At 34.8% G+C, this 20550-nt stretch overlaps 2 protein-coding genes across 2 annotated transcripts; both read right to left on the bottom strand.

The window, feature by feature from the left end:
- Window positions 1-5436: 5436 nt before the first annotated feature.
- On the bottom strand, window positions 5437-9422 carry LOC132307658 (glutamate receptor 2.8-like). The gene is made up of 5 exons (XM_059805481.1): window positions 9155-9422; window positions 7400-8643; window positions 7002-7314; window positions 6509-6906; window positions 5437-5953 (listed from the first exon to the last, which is right to left on the bottom strand). The coding sequence occupies exons 1-5, from the start codon at window positions 9387-9389 to the stop codon at window positions 5576-5578; spliced, it is 2568 nt and encodes an 855-aa protein (XP_059661464.1). The 5' UTR covers window positions 9390-9422; the 3' UTR covers window positions 5437-5575.
- Window positions 9423-12159: 2737 nt separating this feature from the next.
- Window positions 12160-18814, bottom strand: LOC132309725 (eukaryotic translation initiation factor 4B2-like). The gene is made up of 3 exons (XM_059808009.1): window positions 18741-18814; window positions 12736-12852; window positions 12160-12688 (listed from the first exon to the last, which is right to left on the bottom strand). The coding sequence occupies exons 1-3, from the start codon at window positions 18812-18814 to the stop codon at window positions 12160-12162; spliced, it is 720 nt and encodes a 239-aa protein (XP_059663992.1).
- Between the last annotated feature and the right edge of the window lie 1736 nt (window positions 18815-20550).

The following is a 20550-nucleotide window of genomic DNA, read 5'->3' as shown; positions in this document are numbered from 1 at the left end:
ATATTCTGAGGTTTATTATTAGATTATCATTTTAGTTTCTTGTCATCATTTTATTTATTCTTCTTTATTCTTTTGTACTCTGTATTCGTTTATTATCAATTTGTTTTGATATCCTCGGGTATTCGGGCGTGGGCCTGGCCAACCCGCATTCGAAAATACGGGAGTATCACAATAACCTCCCCTAAAAATGGGCTTTCAACAACCTGTCCCAATACACAAAACACATAAAATCATCCAGCATCCCATTCATCCGTTCATTATACCTCAACATAGTTCCTTTCATGGTGGAACATCCACACACCAATTAATCTAAATTAACATAATTACAGTCCCAAAATACATGGTTAAGATTTAAAGTCCCTGTCTTACAACGTTACATGATACAATTGCATAGAAACATATACCATAATTCCATTAGTTTCATTTACATCAAACAAAAGATAAGTTCGTTCTTAAGTTACAAGGCCATGAATACTAACTTAGTTACATCTCCACAACTATGAATATACATAAAATGGTCAAAATACAAAATATCAAACAACCTTCTAACAACTTTCAAGCTTGAGGTGGATTGTCGTCTACTGGTTCATTTCCAAGACCTGAAAAAAATAATATAAATAGTAGGGTGAGCATAAAGCTCAGTAGGTGACACTTAAGACACAATTCTTGTGTCCTTGTGAATCCAAACAAAGCATAGGCCAATGAGAAATAGAGATCATGCAATATAGGGAATTAAAACAATATGCACGTCAATTCCAATTATAAACCATGCAGTGCAATGAAATGCAATGCATGCTAATGTCACTCCCCACTTTCATTCACAAAACCATCACTTTCAAATGTTAATACAGCCCGCCCTTTGGTAACCCCGCCGTGACACGAGAGGAGGATTGACTATCGTCCCTAGACCTTTGGTAACCCCGCAGCGTCATCGAGGGGCCCGAATAGCTCAACCACGCTAGGGCGACTCCCTAGTCCCCTTTAGGCTATATTAACCTTCGGCCCGTTGGTAACCCCGCAGCGACCAGGTTTATCAAAACTATTTGACAAAACTCTTCTCCCAAAATTTCTCCCATTTTCATTTCAAGACAAATTCTCCCATTTCATGCATCCCAATGACATGTGCATGGATGTACATATAATATCAATATTATGACAATGGGAAATTTGGCACAATCTAAATAAACATGTTCTCATTTGTCATTTTCAGCATGTTAACACATAGTGGGCATGATAAAACAACATCTAAACATATTTTACACATGAAACAAGTCATAATCAAGCTCTTGAAAATTCTCTAGACATCATTCATACAATCATAGATACAATTAACTCCCAATTAAACATGTTTGACACAACAAGGAGGTGTAATTCACAATAGAACAAGAAAGGAGTGTATTGAGATGCCCCTACCTCAAAATGAGCAAAATCCCTAGAAATGGGTTCTTAAATTTGAGCTCCCAAAGAGGACCAAAAGCTAGAATTTCTGGTACTAGCACGTAGAGCTCGTCGTGCTCGTCGTTTTGCCTCAAACGGCTCTCAAATCTACCAAGGATTGAGAGAGTAATCAAGATTTGAAGTTGTAAAAGAAAAAAAGAAAAAAGAAAATAAAGAGGAACAAAGAGGCTGCGGGAGAGAAGAAAACAGAGAACAAGAAAAAATGAAACAAAAAAAACATGGTCTTATGACCACTTTACAAAAGCTGTGGGTCCAACCTTTTTTTTTCTTTTCTCTTTTTCTTTATAACTTACAGAAATTACAATGTTGCTACCGATTTTTCACAGTATTGTTAATCACTATTTAATATTTTATTTATTATTTTTATATATTTAAAAACACGCATTACATATTTATTTTTTTGTTTGTCTGTGTTTTCTTCGACGGCTATTTTTTTAATCACTTTATAACTTTTTTATATTTGAATTGAATAATTTTTGTAACAAATTTAAATTAACATAAATAAAAAGACATTACATATATATATTTTTCTTTTCTCATATATTTGTTGACACGTTTTAAAGTAAAAAATATTCAAAAGGCAAACAGCTAAAAATTTTACATTTTTTTTTCAAAAAATAAAAATACAAATTAAAAAAAATCAAATTTATACATAATGTTGTACAATAAAAATAAATTAAATATAAAAGAAAAAAAAAACGTTGCATTTGCCCATGGAAATTTATTTATTTCAAACATTACTATATAGCAATAAAGAGCCCTCGGAAAGAAAAAAAGAAAAAAATGAGAAGTCAATAAAGTAACTAGCAATCAAGCCTGTGAGTTTGGGGCGATTGCAATTACTATCAAAGTCTTGGGCTCCTTGACAATCATATGGCAAAGGCACACATTACACGGGATGGCCTTAAAATCATCATATTTTGTTTACTTTGCGTGGTTAAAGATTATACATGCACAACACGTGTGTCTCCTACAAATTGTCTAAGTTGTAGAAAAAAATGGTGAAATGAAAGTCTTCTTCCTTTGTATTCAAGTTCCGATTTTGATCATACCCAAGTACATGTCATTGATCTGAGTTGTACGTATATTAATCATTTTAGTATTTGTCAAAATATTCAATAAACCTCTTCCTCCCTGCGTAAGTTTAAAAATCAGTTAAAAATATTGATTTTTTTTTTAATTTTTATTTAATTAATTTATTTTTTAATTAATATTTACATATACATACACATATCTCTTTTAAAACTTAAATCATTATCTCTCCTTAATAAATAAGAGACTTGAATTGTTAGGTACTGGCGGATTTTTACAAACAATATGATTATTTTCTCTTTTATTAATTGTTAAAGCCAAATGATTTCGCATGCAAAATTATTGAGACTTAAAAGTAAAAGAGTGGTAGTCAAATGCAACATGACAGACTTGTTGGTCCCACATCTACTATCTGCAGAAGCATAGAACAAGAAAGAAAAAAAAAATCTACCGAAGAGAATGAAAGAGACAGAGAGACTTTTACGGTCTTCGGATGAGTTTTTTCTTTTGGAACCTCACACACAGATGGAGAATATGAATTAATTCTGTAACAAATGTACGTGTGTAAGAGATTATGATTTGGAAGAGTCTAAGCTGTCATCACACGAGTTAGAATGCAATTTTTTTATTTACTTAAATATTTTTTTACTCATCATAATGAATTAGCTAGATTACTTTTTATTTGGGTTAATTGCAACAACACTTTTTGATATTTGCTATATTGGTAGCTGTATATAATTTAGTCATTTTTTAAACAAAAACACTTCCTAAAGTTGCAAAATTGAACAATGACACTCAATTTTAAAAAAACAAAGCCAAACACAACCTTAAGTTACGTGAAATGTCTAATATGCCCTAAGAATATTTTAATCTCACCTAAAATGACCAAACTATCCTCTCCTCTCATCATCTCATCTCATCTCTCTCTCTCTCTCTCTCACACACACACACATACAAAAATTGCTCAATCGCCCTCATCTTCTTCCACACCCTCAAACTCCTAATCCATATAAACTATAGATATAATGTTAGGGAATGAAGGTGGAGGGAATAAAAGATTAAGTGAGAGAGAGATTTGTTGTCTCAGTGGGTTAATTAGTGTTCTACATTGTCTTTCTCTTTGTTTTGTTGGTTGAGTTTGATGTTTTATTAGTTAGAAAGAAGGTATAAACGCATTGTAGCAAATGAAAACGAATGTTTTTCTGTGTTATGCGATGGTGTGAATATTCCTAATTATTTGGCAAACAATATAATTATTTGGCATTATATCAATAGCGGCGGCAGCGATGGACGGCAGATATCAAAGAAGGTTGAGGATATCAATGGCGGCAAGGAGTGAGATTGGCGGCGACAGCGATGGACGGTAGAGTTCGGAGAAGGTTGAGGAGGATCTTGGATCTGTGAGCAGGGTTGGTGTGTTGGGTATCGGTCGAGGGTGAGGTGGCAGACGCCGGTGCTGTTGTTGATGCAGAGAGCAGTGGATGAGAGGCAGAGGTGGGTGAGGCAAGTTAGGAATTGGATTGACTCTAGATGGCTCAGCCGTGGAGGACTTGCGGTGGCTGCTGAGGGCTTGGCCGGCAAGGGCTTCTCCTTGCTTGCTGCGAGATCCCCTTTTGAGGTGATCTCTGTGTTTTTTTTTGGATGGTGTGATCTATGTGTGTTGGGTTTGTGTGATTTATATGGGTTTGGATGGCTCGGCCATAGACATATGTGTGTAATTTTGAGGTGTTGGGTTTGTGTGATAGTGGTGAAACGGGGAAGAAGATTTTGGTTATGGAGGTTGCGTTGATGGTGAGTGGTGGTGCCAGGTGAGTAGTGGTTATGTATTGGCCGGAATGAATGAGAGATTGAAAATTTGGAAGAAAAAAGGATTTTTTGGATGAGGGTAATTTGGTCATTTTATGTGATCAAAGGGTAAACATGTATTTTCATCACGTTTGGGGTGTCATTGTTTAAGTTTGCAACTTTAGAGGGTGTCTTTGTCCAAAAAATGACTAAATTGTATATGACTGTCAATATGGCAAATCTCAAAGGGTGTCGTTGTAATTAACCCTTATTTTTTTAAAGTTAAGAAGAGAACCTACTTTGTCCCGAGGTTCAGTAATAATGATTAATCTCCAAGTTTAACATAATTAATATTGATATTGTTAATGATAATGTGTTATTGGTACTCTAGTTAGTTTAACCTAACCATAGTATTAAAAATAATAAAAGTATTAAAAATATATATTATATTTTGTTATTGGTTCTCCTACACATATTTTGTTATTGGTTCTCCTACACATATTTTGTCATACAAAATGTCCCAGTTGTATTCAATCGGAAGAAAAATGAAAAGAAGAAGCTGCTGCTTTGTTTAATTAACTCTTATTTGTTTTCAAGTTTAGATTTTGTTGATGCCTAAACACATGTTTTATGTCTCTATTAACCATTCTATTAACTGTCAAAATATCCAACAAACCTCCTATGCCCCACAAAGCCTAAAAATCTGTCAAAAATGTTGAATTTTACAAGTACTATGATTCTTTTCTCTTTTACTAATTTTTCAGGAAAAAGAGTGGTAATCAAATTCCATGGAACTTTGACACAACCTCGTTTATTCAACAACAAAAAATGTGAACTCATGATCCTTTATTCGCCGGAAAAAAAGAAAATGATAAAGAGAAAGAAATTGTAATTATTCAACATTTATGGAAAAGATTCCAGTTTAATGCAGTAAATAATTGACAGACTAATAAACTGTAAAGTGAAATTTTGGATATTATTTGGTATATATGGTACATCATAACCAGCTTATATCCAAGAACCAAAAATCCTGAAAAATTACCTGGTTATAATTTAATCACTTGGTCTACAAGGTTCAATCAGTGTGTATCTTTTACCTAGCTAATTATGCTTAGACTACAGTAATTTTTACAAGAAGTTGCAAGATTTTAAGAGCCTCTCTTTCACAAGTCATTCACTTGAAGAGTTATTTGTAAAATCCATACAATTTCTAATCTCATCTATCATATCAGATTAATAAAGACATGGATGTATATGGTTAATAACTATTTCCTTGAATTTCCAGACCTGTCCATGAGTTTCAAGTGTTTGGGGGATTTCTAGGGCACTCAATATCACTAACTCTTCTCGAGAATCGATTCTTCTGATGCCCCAACTGGATCTTTACAGCCAGTATTAGCATCCTAATGGTTGTGTGTTTAAACATGATCTTGCCGGTTTCCCATTTGGCGCGAAGGACAAAAATGGCTAGAGCAACTGTTGATACGCTTCCTGTGAGGATGAAAAGAACCAAAAAGGTGCTGGGACTTAGGCTCACATTTTTGTTATCCCATTCTACTTCCACACACTTCTCTGCTGCAGTCAAGCTGTTCTCTAATTCTCTCAGCACGCCGCTTTCAGACACATTCAGCAGTGCCTCATCCATGTCAGGAAGCATAAGAGTCCCCTTGGGAAATGCCTGAAGCAAGAATCGTTTTGAACTTCATTAGTTGTTTTATGTACTATTTTCCTGTGATGCTGTGTGAAATTCGGTTCTAAAATAAACCTCAAACCCTATCCCCGTTTTGAACTTTTATTCAAGGTACTTTTGAAGTCACGAGAGTGGTTTAAGATATGAAGTTTGAAACTTTGAAAGAAAATGAGAGTTTTGAGTTAAAAATGACTCTATTCATGGTACCTTGGAAGTCAAGAGAGTGTTTTAATGTATGAAGTTAGAAACTTTGAATGGAAAATGAACTTATTCAAGGTACCTTGAAGTCACGGGAGTCTTTTATACTAAGCAAATAGTTCCGGATGGTATGATCTCTACACCCAAAACAGGAGGTTGAGTGTTCAATCCCTGCTAGGGGTAATATTGTGGGTGCATGTGTGCACGTTTACTTGAAATTTTGGAAAAAACATAGGCATGATCTAACTGGTTTAAGTCTTTATCAGTTTAAACTATTTCTATATGTTTATAGAAATTATAATGCAGATAACTTAATTGAAAGAAGAAAGGGGAGAAAAAAATTACAAATCCATATCCTCCGACTCTGAAAGTTGGTCCTGCCATGATGAAGCTCTTGCAATATTTGGCTATGAATAACTTGGCCACAGGGACTTCAAGAAAAGCTGCTGCAATTTCTCCAGTTCTGAGGGCTTGGGCATATCCTTCCGTGGTTGAATAATTCTTGACATCATTGCGGTTGAAATGTAAGACATCCACCAAGTAGTTCAGCACAAAAGATTTTGTGGAGTACCCAATCTTTGCATTGCTAGTCTTTAGTGTTCCGATATCTGCTACCTTTGGTTGAAGCCCTTGGACAGTGAGCATGCTGGTCAGACTAGCTGTGTAGCTCTGTGAGATGATTAGTATCACAAAAAGCCACACCAGCGTCGCGATTCTTGATAAATTGCTATGTAGCATTTCTCCTATGCACAAATACCGAACAAATTAATTAACCGCATTAACTAGTGATATCTCTTTTACCTTCCAAAGTGAAAACGCGAGACGTTTGATGTGTTACCTTGTAAAGAGAAGGATGTGGCGAAAGCAAACCAGAGCAAGGTTCCTAGTTGATTCAGGATTGAGCCTTTGAGCTCAGGGCAGTGATTCCGCTCTATCATCCATATGACGAAGCCATTGTAGAGATTTATGACTGCTGTAAGAACCCACATGGATTTTGTGAATGGTTTTGTGAATAGCCAACTGTTATTGCTCGATTGTGACTGAACCGGGACTACCATCACCAATCCTGATTCTGTGTGAGGATGTGTGAATTCGACATATTTGTATCTGCTGTAAATAATCGCTATGTCTCCAACTGCTGCATCAAAGTTCTGATTTCATGAACAAATAATTTCAAGTCAAATCTCAAATAAAAATGAACAGGGGACAAAACACAAGATGAATGAATGATCTCACCTTTAGATGAACTTGTTCCACCAAAGAAGTGTAATTTCCCCCCCATGGAATGAACTCATATGGCAAATAATATGGTAATCGGTTCACGGTTTTCTTGAACACATCGATTGAAAATCCTTTGAAGGAGTAATTATTTGTAGAAGGATCATATTCAACATTCACAAAGCGGTTGGTTAAGGATCCGTTTGGCACGCCTATTCTTAATGTCTTGGCCATGGTTGGAAGAGTCCACCCTTTTGGAGTATACCAAGGTCCCCCAGGCCACATCACTAGCCCCAATTTTTCCATGGAAGGACTGTAGGCAGCCCTTTCATCAATAGTCTCCGAGAATCCCTTTTCGTCGGTCCAGAACCCATGTTCTCTATCACTCCTTCCAATCACATTGACAATCTGAAACACTTGCGCAGGGGGTAATTTTCTGTCAACAAATTTGACATTACCACTTAAGCCTTTGAAGTCACTTGATGAAATTTTTTCTAACAAATGTTGGCCTTCTCTGTTTCCTTCCTGAATTAATGCTGCAGCCACTGCCCGTGTGGCATCATAGGCCTGCAGCGCGAAAATCCCAGGTTCATGATTTTCTTCTTCTGAATACTCCGATTTAAACTTTTTACGAAATTTCAGGTAGAAATCTTGTGAATGTGCCCAGGGTTCAGGGAAGTAGCTCCTGATGCCTAGAACCCCTTGCATTGAGGACATGCTAGAATGGTTGATGGAATGAACAAGACTTGTTGTGGAGTCTGTAGTGATCCACACATAATCTTTTTCCATCATCTTCATCTCCTTCGCGGTCTCAAATAAACGAAGAGCCAAGGGCAAGGACGAATGAACCACAAAGACTCGACATTGCCCTTTTTTAAGCTTCTCAAGATCATCAGACAGCGCGTTGAAAGGTGAGAGTGCTACGAAATGGCTTATTTCTGCACCTTTTTCTCGGAGGGCATCAGAGAGATGAATTAATCCATTGGCAGTAGAATCAGTGTCCTCATATATAACAATGACCCTATGCCATCCCCATGACTGAACTACAGCAGCCACAGCTTTCATTTGCGCGTGATGGCTCAGTGAGGCTTGAATTAGGAAGGGCCAACGCCTCGTTGCCCATGGTGGAGTAGCATCAGCTAGAGAAAGAATGGGAATTGTATGAGAATTTTGGCTACAACTCTCTGCAACTGTTGATGCTTCTTCCCATGTCTGTGGCCCCAAAATGGCTTGCACTCCCTCCTTGTTGATAAGATATTTAGCTGTAGGTCAATGTTGTTGCGAAATTAATTAGCATGTATTTTTATTCTACAAGGCTAAATTTATAATCAAACAATTGCGAGTTCTTGTAAATTATCAACTGAAGAAATTAATTATTAGGTATGCTGTAACGTCATTTGGACTATCAGCTACTTTTCTTATCAAATGTGACTATCAATTTGTCCAATTGTTGAGTGACAGAGACTCCTCCTTACATCGATCCAAATTATAAACAAGGTCTAGATATTAATAGCTGATCAGATAGTACTATCTATATCAAATCAAGTTCATAAGATATTTTTTGGGTTGTAAGTGTGAGGTTACCAAGGAAATTGAATCTTAATTCCTTTAATTAAACAAGGTCTTCTAGCTAGTAGAGAACTACAAGCAAACCATTAAGTGTAGGTTAATTAATTTGTATTAGTTGAACTCACTTGAATAAAAAAGATAATCTAAAGGAGAAGAGTTGATATATATATATATATGTGTGTGTGTGTGTGTGTAATTAATTACCAGCACGAGCTGCCCGGATGGTTTCTCCATGAGAGTTGATTACATGCAAAATCAATGTTTGATTGGTTTGGTGGTTGAAATCATCTCTTGCAATCTCCATGGCCACTTTTGCTTCTTGACCCTTACGAGAACTCGAATCAACAATGGCTCCTATAATGCCCTTGACATGGTTTTTGGCCGTCGAATTCATGCTAACTGCTTTATCTGGAAATAAGAACAAGGATGACAAGGCCATGATAGAGAATAAGAGATGACAAAATGTTTTCGTCATTTTTTTTTAACACCTAACTAACAAGAGCCGCCACCTTCCCTTTTTATAGATATAAAATGCTGATGGCAGTGTTTGGATTGCAAGAAATTAACTACACACATTTCAACAATATATTTGTTTTTTCTTGCAATTCACACGGTGAGTCATGAGGCGTTAAAATGACTTTGATTGGAGGAAGTTAGTACTCATTTTCTTTCTTGTCAAAGCACGTTGTGTGATAGAAACTCTTGTATCATAGACCATATATTTATATATATATATATATATATATATATATATATATAGCAGCAATTGTGATCAAGCCGGCAAAGATACTATCCATATAAGAGTTTCGGGGAACGTAACATTGATGCAGCTTTCTTGCAACAACCTACACCAAGTAACGACAAAACTAGTTTTGTTAGGACAAGCCCGTAATTATAACCAGTTTTGTTAGGACAAAGCCGTAATTAAAAAATAGACAAGCTCCGTGACACAAAAATACCATATAAATAAGTAAATATGGCTCAGCCTAAATAAACTAGTCAAGGAATCAAATTGGGACCGAATATGGCTTCATCCAATAAAAAAAATTTATTCGATTTGATTAGATCCGATGTAATGACCGGACGAATTATCTGTTATTAAATCAATTTCTGATAATTAGATCCACTAAGAAGTTTTTTTTGTTTGTTAATATATTTAAAATAAATTAAAAAGAAAGAAAGAGTGAAGGGACAAAAAAATATGAACAAAAATAGAGAAGAAATTTGATATTTGATTCTTACTTAGATTAAAAAAAAAACAATAAATACTATATATATATATATATATATATATATATATATATATATAGGAGAAAGAAAAGAATTCAAAAAATAAAAAAATGGTATAATTAAGAGTTTCAATGTGAAATACTCTGTAAACAATATTATTGATTAATTTTTTCATCAGCTGTATACCAATTATATATTATATTTAGTTGGATCGAATTATTAACGGATCAAATTGACCATAATTCATACAGATTGAAATCTAATCCATTGATTGATCCAGACGTAAAATTTATGTTCGTGGTGAAGATCCAACAAAAAATTTCATTTTCTAAAAAATCACGGTGAAGATCCGACAAAATTTTCACTATCTAAAAAACAAGAAATTAAAAGGTATAACTTCCAAAACCCCCTTTCTCCCACTCTCTAGCATGCAGCTTTTAAGTGTTCTCTCACACCATACCCAATCCATACCCAAAGATCCTAAGCGCCCTTATAGGCTATAAAAAAATTATAAAATCCGGTCAAAACCAAGTTACAACAAAACTTGACCTAAAACAAAATTATGGTCACAACTTCATAAATGTAAATACGAGAAAGACTAAACGAATTAATTTGGAAGGTATGTTTGGTAGGGGTGGACCCAAAAACTTTCACTTGCGGGGCTGAGCTCACAGGGCTGAGCTCATAGTGTGAAAACATGTGTTTCAATTTATAAATTATAGGGTGAACTGCATTAATTCCCTTTTTTATTTGTATTTTGCACTAAAACTCTTTTTTTTAATCAAAAAATTAAATTCCTCTCAACTATTCAAGGGGATAATTTAACTAACGGACGTTAACTGAAATGAGTTGTTTGGACATTGATTTTTCTCATATATTTTTTTAGATAAAAATGCCTTTGTACATTTTTTTTTATATACTCCACAGGCCATGTATGTATATATATATATATATATGTATATACACTCTGTTATCACTCTTGATCACATATCCTGCACCATTGCAGCAACAAGTGCTCTTTTTCTTACTCCTCTTCTTTTGTTTACCCATTATATATATATATATATATATATATATATATATATATATATATACACCATTATAATGCAATACATAATATATTATTTACACTATATTTGTATTTCCAACCAACCTTAATACCCACATGAATTTAGGTTTTTTCTTGAAATTTATCTGCTATATATATATATATATATTTGGAATTATATTGTGCGTTCATTTATTTAATTTTTATTGATTTTCATTTTATATAGATTTGCTAAATAAAGTCATCTTCTATTACTACAAAAAATAATGCCTAAATGTTTTTTCTTATTATTTTTTCTTTTTTATGCCTACATGTATTTATTCATTTATTTTTTTAACTTCAAAATAATTTTTTCTTTAAAAAAATTCATTACTCCCATGTGATTAATGTGAACTTGAGCATCATGACATTAATGTATTATGGAATTGTTTAGTCCATGATTTTATAGACAAAAAGTGAACTGTTTGTTTAGTCCATGTAAATTAAATGGATTTTGTAATTCATTAAATACTTATAAAAATATTTCTAATTAATTAGGACGTTTATATGCAGAAAGTTGGATAAAAAATTATTTGTTAAGAGTGTGGCAGTTGAATTAATGTTGGTGTGAAATAAATATATGCCATGACTCCAAGAATTTATAACAACCAACTTCAAATTTTCCGTGTGAACTGATTGGAATTTTCTTGTATAAACAAGGGCAAATTCAGTAAAACCCCCAAAACTATTAAAAAATGATCATAAAACCCCAACCTATTTCTAAAAACCCTTATACTTTTAAAAAGTGTTCACATTGCCCCAATATCCGTATCCGACCCGTTAATTGGGCTGTGAAATGACAAATTTGACCTTACCATTTAATATTAAATTAAAAATTATTTTTTTAAATTACAAAAATAATTTAATTCAAAGCTTAAATTTCATTCAAAGCTTAAACCCGTGGCGGATCCAAAACCAATTGGCAGCGCTCCCGTTCCCGCTCCCAATCCTCCTCGCGCAATCCTCCCCTGGTGCAACGATCTGGTTCTGGACTGGAATTACGAAAACCTGAACCAAAAGTTGAAGATCTTGCAGGCATTAACTTCTTCACAGATGCCCAATTATCAACTTCGTCAGCCCTAGACATGCCTTTTACCTCAACACCACAACCACCAAGCGACCCGTACCGATTAGAGAGGCCGGAATCAAAGGACGGTAAAGATTTCTTCCCCGATGCCCAATTATTGACCTCATCAGCTCTCAAGGGTTGATCAAAATCCGAAACCCTAGAAGGCGGACCCCTACGATCGTCATCGAATCCACCATCGTAAGATCTCCGATTACTTCCCCAAGTATTATCACCATCTCTGTCTCTATCCCGCATACAACCCGGTCCTCCATCGGCCCGCCGGACTGCATTTCCTCTGCAGACCGCTCCTTCAGCTCGGTTGGAAGCCTGAGCATCTCGTCCGGCGTCAAACCTTTGTAATCAAACGCCGATTCTGGACGTTGCATCGTGAACTCCTACAAGCTCATCTTCTTCTTCTTCGGCTTGGTGCTCACCGCATCCCTCAGACTCGGAAAGCTCTTCGAATCCCCGCCACCCGCCGTCGCAGAAGCAGCCGCCGCCTTCTCCGCTTGCTCCCTATTTAAGGGTGTTTTTGTAATTTAATAAAAATAATTTTTATTTTTTAATTTAATATTAAATGGTAAGGTCAAATTTGTCATTTCACAGCCCAATTAACGGGGCGGATACGGATATTGGGGCAATGTGAACACTTTTTAAAAGTATAGGGGTTTTTAAAAACAGGCTGAGGTTTTATGATCATTTTTTAATAGTTTTGGGGGTTTTACGAAATTTGCCCTATAAACAAAGAAGAACTTGACTGGTTCAATTTTTTTACACATATGGAATATACGAATAAATAAAAAATTCAAAACCTAGATATAAATATCGTCGCTGATGTCGTCGACATCACTGAAATTGAAAGTCCAGTTTCCATTTGAATTGTTGAATTGTTGAATTGCTAGGCAGCTCAAGATGTATATATATATGGTGTTCTTGACAATGGACTCATTGTTTGGTACTACTTAAATGTATTTTTTTTCAGTCCTGGTCTGAGCTTGGAATTCTATTCAAAACATTTAATTTTTGAACTTACTTGTTGGGGTGACTTAGATTTCAATTCATCATGTGGTGGTCCATGCAGACTCGATTTTGTGTGGTTAGCCTAAAAAAAAACAAAATGAGACACAATTGTATGTATGATTATTCGGTCTTGGTCTTTGTCTTCGCTTTTTATTTATCTATTATTATTATTTTAAAAGATAACATTGGTCTTCTTAAATGAATTGGCCACCTAATTTATCTCACTGTCATTCACGTCCAATAGTGGGATTCGTCAACTTCAATTCCAAATTATAATAAGTGTTTCGTTTTTAATATTCTTAAGAAATATTGTTTTTAAAAAGCTGGACGAAACAGGATGTTACTGAATTTCTTAATTGCATAGAAAGTATGGCATAGCAATTCCACATCTAATATTTTTCCAAATTGGCCACAGTTAGTGGATATAACGTGGTAACTTTATATAAGTTCATGCAACGTCCAAAAGTGGAGTATTAGGTTAGTTTGTGATTTGTTGTCAATTGCTATAACCTGTTACCACAAGCTTATCTCATAATAAACTGAATTACCCAACATTTTTAAGTTAGAAATAAACCTATAAAGTGACTACTGTGGGACTTTTCGTGATCTTTACGTGCAAAATTAATCTAGACCGTTGAAATTACAAGCCAGTCTTCAGTCTCTGTCCACTCTGCATGGAGACACAATCCAGATTCCACACATAAAATTATTTTTTATTGCCTGGAATCATTAAATTTTCCGTAGAATGGAGATCAAAATTTTGAGATTATTTCATTGGGTCAAAGTCTACAAAACAGTCCATCAATAAACACATGTCAAAATTTTAAGGTTCAAAGCTTTTCATGAAATTTTTTTCTTCTATTGAAATCAAATTCAAATTTAGCACAATCATGTCTCGTCCAACACTCAAAGTTCTAAAAATGAAAAACTCAACACTGAGTTGCATGCAACAATATATATATATATATTTTTTATGAAACTCGAACTCTCTTATATTTAATTTAAAATGTTGAAAGTAGAAGAGATACCACTAAAACTATGTTCCATTTATTTCTTTTGAAAATCATGGGTTGCAAATTCGATTTTTGACCATCCTAATTGCCCAACTTTGAAGGGCTAGGTCTGGCCCCATTGGGTTCCGGATCAGGCCAAGTCGGCCCAAAATCAGGATCAAGCAGGCCATGGTGCAACCAGCTCATACAAGGTTTGGGCCGACAATCATGATTCATTCAAGCAGCCGAACGACGTCACACGTTTTTAGCATGCAATTTTTAGGTTTCAAATATTCAGTTGATCAAATTAATATAGTAACTTGCAAGTAACCTCGTGCTTGCTATTAATTTATACACTTTGACACTGCACGTTTTAATAATTTTTAAGATTTATTTTCGACATGAAATGCAATATTTATCCACTACCAACTATTTCAAATAAATAGGCAAACCTTAAACTCAACATTTCATACTCTATATGATTATTGATTACTAACCCCCTCTAGTCTACTTACAGATTTTTTTCACCAAAACTATCTTCCTTTCCCTTAATCAACTCCAGAAAAAAATGGGAAGATTTACTGCTGTTGTTCTACTACTTGTGTTAGCAGTGTGTAGAGCAAGTGCAGGCCGGTCTCTAATATACGATTCTGGTGAAATGGTTAGAGACGGTATCAAGGTGGTGGTGATGAAGATGATGATGTTCGAGGACGACAACCTTCCATTATATTTTTCTATTTATTCCTTACTTTGATATATGGAGAGTGGAATTAAGATTACTAAAAAAAAAAACTCGTCCTCTCTTTATCTTTATAAAAGTGCATATATCTCATCAGTTATGTACACGAATGAAAATAACCTGTATAATTAATGTGTGTAAAATACTAAGAGAGATAAATCAGTTTTCACACGTTTTGGCTATTGTTTGTACTTGCAGTTTATCACGTTGTTCTTCGGCAAAAAAGATCTCGATATTTGACTTGATCTCAACAAGATTTGCAATTACAGATCGAGGTATTTATATCTAACTAGTATTTATTTATGCATTATAGATTATGTGAAGATAATGAAGTTCTAAGATCTTAGGATTCATGTTTATTTGTGATTAATGATTTTCACGAATTATTAGAGTTTACATGTGGTATCAGAGCTTATGGTTTAGGAAGTCATTGTTTTCCATTAATGTTGCATAAATAATATTTTCAATTTAATCCGATTGCATGTCTAATCTTTTGTGTCTGAATGCATATAAATATAATCGAATATGCTACTATATTTGATTTGATCGAGACTAATAAACGTGGCCCACCGTTGAGTAATTAATATGCCTTTTGAGTCCTTTTATGAATAATTATTCTATAGTACGTACTTTTATTTTGATCAGTTTGTGTGAACATGATTATATTACTCGAAAGTTAATTATTGAAAGCATGTATGCATATGTATAATAATTCATCAAGACACATAATTAATGTGTACAGACAAATTGATGCAACATATGTTTCATGGATTGATTTATTTTATTATAGAAATTTAAATTTCTAAAATAACATGAGTTTAGAAATTTAATTTAATCTTATTATTGGACAAGCAAATAAATTATTATTTTTGTACTCATACGTACATACATGATGGAGAGTCAATTTAAGATTGATTCAATTATGATTTTCAAGTCCGAAAGTAAAAAATAATATATATTTTATTATGTATATAAAATAAAAGAATATTTTTATTGAACTTTTGGACTATTAAGTTTCTGGGATCAAATCTACCTAAATTTAGATCGATCAGTATGAGTATGTGTGTATAATGTTAAATGGGTAAATTCATGATTAATTAGTTACTAACTAATTTAATATTCATATTATGTGAGAGTTAGTAGCTACCAAAGTGAACTAACCATAATGGTCGATGAATATTAATTTTAGTAGTAAATATAATTTAATGATGAATTAATCTCTGTCTAATTTAATATTCATATTATGTAAAAATTGGTAGCTACCAAAGTGGCCCAATCATAATAATTGATGAATATTAATTTTTGTAGTAGACATAATTAATCATAAATTAGTTACTATTTAATTTAATATTCATATTATGTAAAGGTTTGTAGCTACCAAAGTGGCCTAACCATAATGGTTGATGAATATTAATTTTAGTAGTAAACATAATAACAATATTTCATGAATTTTGATGCTTATGGTTTTTTATGATATTCACGAATGTTGATTTTATTCAATTAAAATAATTTCCTAAAGGGAATTGATTTTCAAGTGATTAAATAAAAATTAAAGGGTTGTATGTATTTTTTAATTAAGTAGATATAGGATATCCGAAGGTAACTTATTTATTTAATTCAATAATGTATCACCAATGAAGGTATACATATAAATACATGTAAGTATCATTATTAGTATTTTATAGTTGCCACCCAAAGGGGTACTATAGTTATACATTGTATTTATATTTTTAAGTTATACATACGTGTTGTTAACTCAACACATTATTATTGTGAGCATTTTATCTTATTAATTTTGTTTATTACATCCCTTAATTCACATGTGTAACGACCCAAAACTGAATACCGAAAATAATAAAAACTTTTAAAAAAAATTTCGGCATAACCTTCGCTAAAAAGGGTCCTACCATAACTTGTTTATATGCATAAAAATGCATAGGGCCTCTCTCGGACTTTCAAAATTTACCTAACCTGTCCCAGCACAATACAAACAATACATTTCTTTCAATCATTCATTATATCTCAACACAGTTCTGTTTACGGTGGAGCCACTACATGATATTTAATCCAAATATCATAATTACAGTCCCAAAAATATAATTAAGGTTAAACGTCCATGTCTTACAACGTCCATGACTTCTAATAACATTACAGCCCATGAATATAACTATAATAGCAAAAATCCATAGGTTTCAGTACAGAATACAATATGCTAAGTTTCACCAAAAATAGCGGGACTTAGATACAAAAATAACAAAAGGTCTTCTAATCTAATTTAAGCCTGTGGTGGAATGTCATCCGCCACTTCTTTCCTGTTTCCTGAAAAAATTATTAAATAATAGGGTGAGCATAAAGCTCAGTAGGTAGCACTTAAGATACGCATCTTGTGTCCTTGTGAGTCCATACAAAGAATAGATTAATAGGAATGGGGATCATATAATGTCGGGATAATACAACATTTCAACCAAACTCAAGTGCAAACAATGCAATGCCATGGAATGCAAATGCATGCCGATGTCGCTCCCTATTTTCACATTTCAAAACCAACACTTTCAAACTGTTAATGCAACCCGCCCTTTGGTGACCCCGCAGCGGCATGAGAGGAGGATTGGCTAGTGTCTCTGACCCTTGGTACCCCCGTGGCGTCATTATGGTCCAGCTAGCTCAACCACGCTAGGGCGACTCCCTAGTCCCCTCTAGGCTATATTAATACTCCGGCCCTTTGGTACCCCCGCGGCGACCGAATTTTCATAAAACCATTTGGTAAAAACTCTTTTCCTAAAATTTCCCTTTTTGTTTCAAGCAAATTCTCCCATTTCATGCAAACCCAATGGTATGTACATGTATATATGTCCCATGCTTTCAATATTATGACATTTAGAATTTTATACCACATAATTAAGCATACATCATATTTAACATCTCTAAATGAATTATCAACACATTAAACACAACAAAATAACACAGAATTTTACTTCATAAAATTAAGCATACATCATGTTCAATATCTCCAAATGAATTATCAACACATTAAATACAACAAGACAACCTCTGAGCATGCTTTTCTACTCATATTCATAATCATGAATTTTCCTAAACATCATTTATATAATCATTGAAACAATTAACTTCCAAATTAAACATGCTTGTTACAACAAAAGAGATATAATTCACAATGGAGCAAGAAAAACTTGGATTAAGAGCCCCTACCTCTAAATTGAACAAAACCCTTGAAAGTAGGTCTCTAAACTCGAATGCACAAATGAGCACCAAAACTGAAATTGTTAGTACAATTGCGTAGAGCTCGTTGTGGGCTTCGTTTTGCCTCAAATGGCACTTAAAAACACTAAGAGATGAGGGAGAAATCAGCAATGAAAGTTTGAAGTGAAAAAAAAAAAGAAAAAAAAAGAAAGAGAAACCAAGAGCAGACAGAGACGGTAGAGAGAGTGAGGAAGCAGAGACCAAATGTGGTATCACAATCCACTTAAATGGGGTGTGGGTCCCACTTTTTTTTTTTTTTTTTTTTTTTTTTTTTTTATTTATTTATAAAATTACACCACACACACACAATTATATACACATATGTACATATATACACAGACATTACATTCTCCCCAACTTTAAAAGATTTCGTCCCCGAAATCAAGACAAACCTGAGGAGAAAACAACGCTGGGTACTTGGAACGAACCTCCTGTTTGAGCTCCCAAGTAGCCGCTTTGACTCCATGGTGTCTCCAAAGTACTTTCACCATTGGTATCGTCTTGTTCCTCAACACCTTCTGTTGTGTGTCAAGAATCTGAACCGGTCCTTCCTCATAGGAAACATTCTCATCAATGTCCATATCAACCCAACTCAAAATGTGAGATGGATCCGGCTCGTACTTCCGTAACATCGATATATGAAAAACATTGTGAACTCTGTCCATCTGTGGTGGCAAGGCAAGTCTATAGGCAACCTCTCATACACGATCCAAAATCTCAAATGATCTAATGAATCGTGGCGACAACTTGCCACGTTTCCTAAATCTCATCAATCCTTTCCGTGGAGAAGCCCGTAGAAAAACGTGGTCTCCCACCTCAAAGGATAACAGCCCTCTCCATTTATCTGCATAGCTTTTCTGTCAGCTCTGAGTTGTAAGTAACCTCTGTCTAATCAGCTTAATCTTCTCAGTAGTCTCAAGTACTATGTCGGGTCCTAACGCGGCGGTTTCACCCACCTCAGTCCAACAAACAGGAGACCTACAAGGTCTACCATACAATGCCTCAAATGGAGCCATCTGGATACTCGCTTGATAACTATTATTATAGGCAAACTCAATAAGCGGTAAATGATCCTCCCAACTACCTCCCAAATCAAGTACACATGCCTCAAAGCATATCCTCCAAAATCTGGATAGTACGCTCCGACTAGCCATCTGTCTGTGGATGGAATGCTGTACTAAGATGAAACGCTGAACCAAACGCTGCTTGAAGTCCTTCCCAGAACTTCGAAGTGAATTTAGCATCCCTATCTGAGACAATGGTTACTGGAACTCCATGCAACCTTACAATCTCCTTCACATAAAGTACACCAAGCTTCTCTGCATCGTCTGTTGCCTTAATAGGCAAAAAGTGAGCCGTCTTGGTCAACCTGTCAATGATGACTCATACGGCTTCATTGCCCCTCCGTGACCTTAGAAGACCTGTCATAAAATCCATAGCAATATGTTCCCATTTCCATTGTGCTACAGGTAATGGTTGTAACAAACTAGCTGGTCTCTGATGCTCGGCCTTCACCTGTTGACAGGTAAGGCACTTAGCCACAAACTGAGCAACATCTTTCTTCATCACGTTCCACCAATACTAACGTCTCAAATTGTGATACATCTTGGTACCACCTAGATGAATTGCAAAGCGGGAAGTGTAAAACTCCCGTAAGACGTCTTCAAGACAAACTGTGGGATCCACCAACAAATCCCTGAACCGCAGACCCCCATCTGCATGCAAGGACCAATCTTTCACTGTCTCACCACTGGAGATCAAAACGTGAATGACATCTAAATCCGGGTCCTGTCTCTGTGACTCAATCACTCGTACAACAAGAGTAGGTTGAGCCACAAGACTAAACAAGAATGCTGGCTCATTGTCAACATCGTCATCAAAACAATACAATCCCATCTTTGCCAAATCCTTAAGCATCTTCCACTTCCGAATAGCCAAACAAGCCAGAGTCCCACAAGATTTCCAGCTTAAGGCATTTGCTACCACATTTGCCCTGCACGGATGATACTGTAAGTCAAAATTATAGTCCTCCAAGAACTCAACCCATCTTCTCTGTCTGTTGTTCAAGTTCTTTTGGGAGAAAAGGTACTTGAGACTTTTATGATCTGAGTACACATTGAATCTCTTACCATACAAGTAATATCTCCAACACTTCAAGGCAAATACAACTACCGCTAACTCTAAATCATGAGTAGGGTAGTT

This window comes from Cornus florida, unplaced genomic scaffold (assembly GCF_030987335.1).
Source record: "Cornus florida cultivar Cherokee Brave unplaced genomic scaffold, ASM3098733v1 CherokeeBrave_3.0.0_Hap2_Chr05, whole genome shotgun sequence".
Classification (NCBI taxonomy): Eukaryota; Viridiplantae; Streptophyta; class Magnoliopsida; order Cornales; family Cornaceae; genus Cornus; species Cornus florida.
This window is presented reverse-complemented; position numbering and strand designations above follow the sequence as displayed.

Coding starts and splice junctions, on each gene's coding strand:
- LOC132309725 (XM_059808009.1), bottom strand. CDS start 18,814: ATGGAGTCAAAGCGGCTACTTGGGAGCTCAAACAGGAGGTTCGTTCCA. Junction 12,853..18,740: donor CAGCGTTGTTTTCTCCTCAG/GTTTGTCTTGAT, acceptor ACCCTTAAATAG/GGAGCAAGCGGAGAAGGCGG. Junction 12,689..12,735: donor AAGAAGAAGAAGATGAGCTT/GTAGGAGTTCAC, acceptor TTGATTACAAAG/GTTTGACGCCGGACGAGATG.
- LOC132307658 (XM_059805481.1), bottom strand. CDS start 9,389: ATGGCCTTGTCATCCTTGTTCTTATTTCCAGATAAAGCAGTTAGCATG. Junction 7,315..7,399: donor TGGAACAAGTTCATCTAAAG/GTGAGATCATTC, acceptor TCATGAAATCAG/AACTTTGATGCAGCAGTTGG. Junction 6,907..7,001: donor CACATCCTTCTCTTTACAAG/GTAACACATCAA, acceptor ATTTGTGCATAG/GAGAAATGCTACATAGCAAT.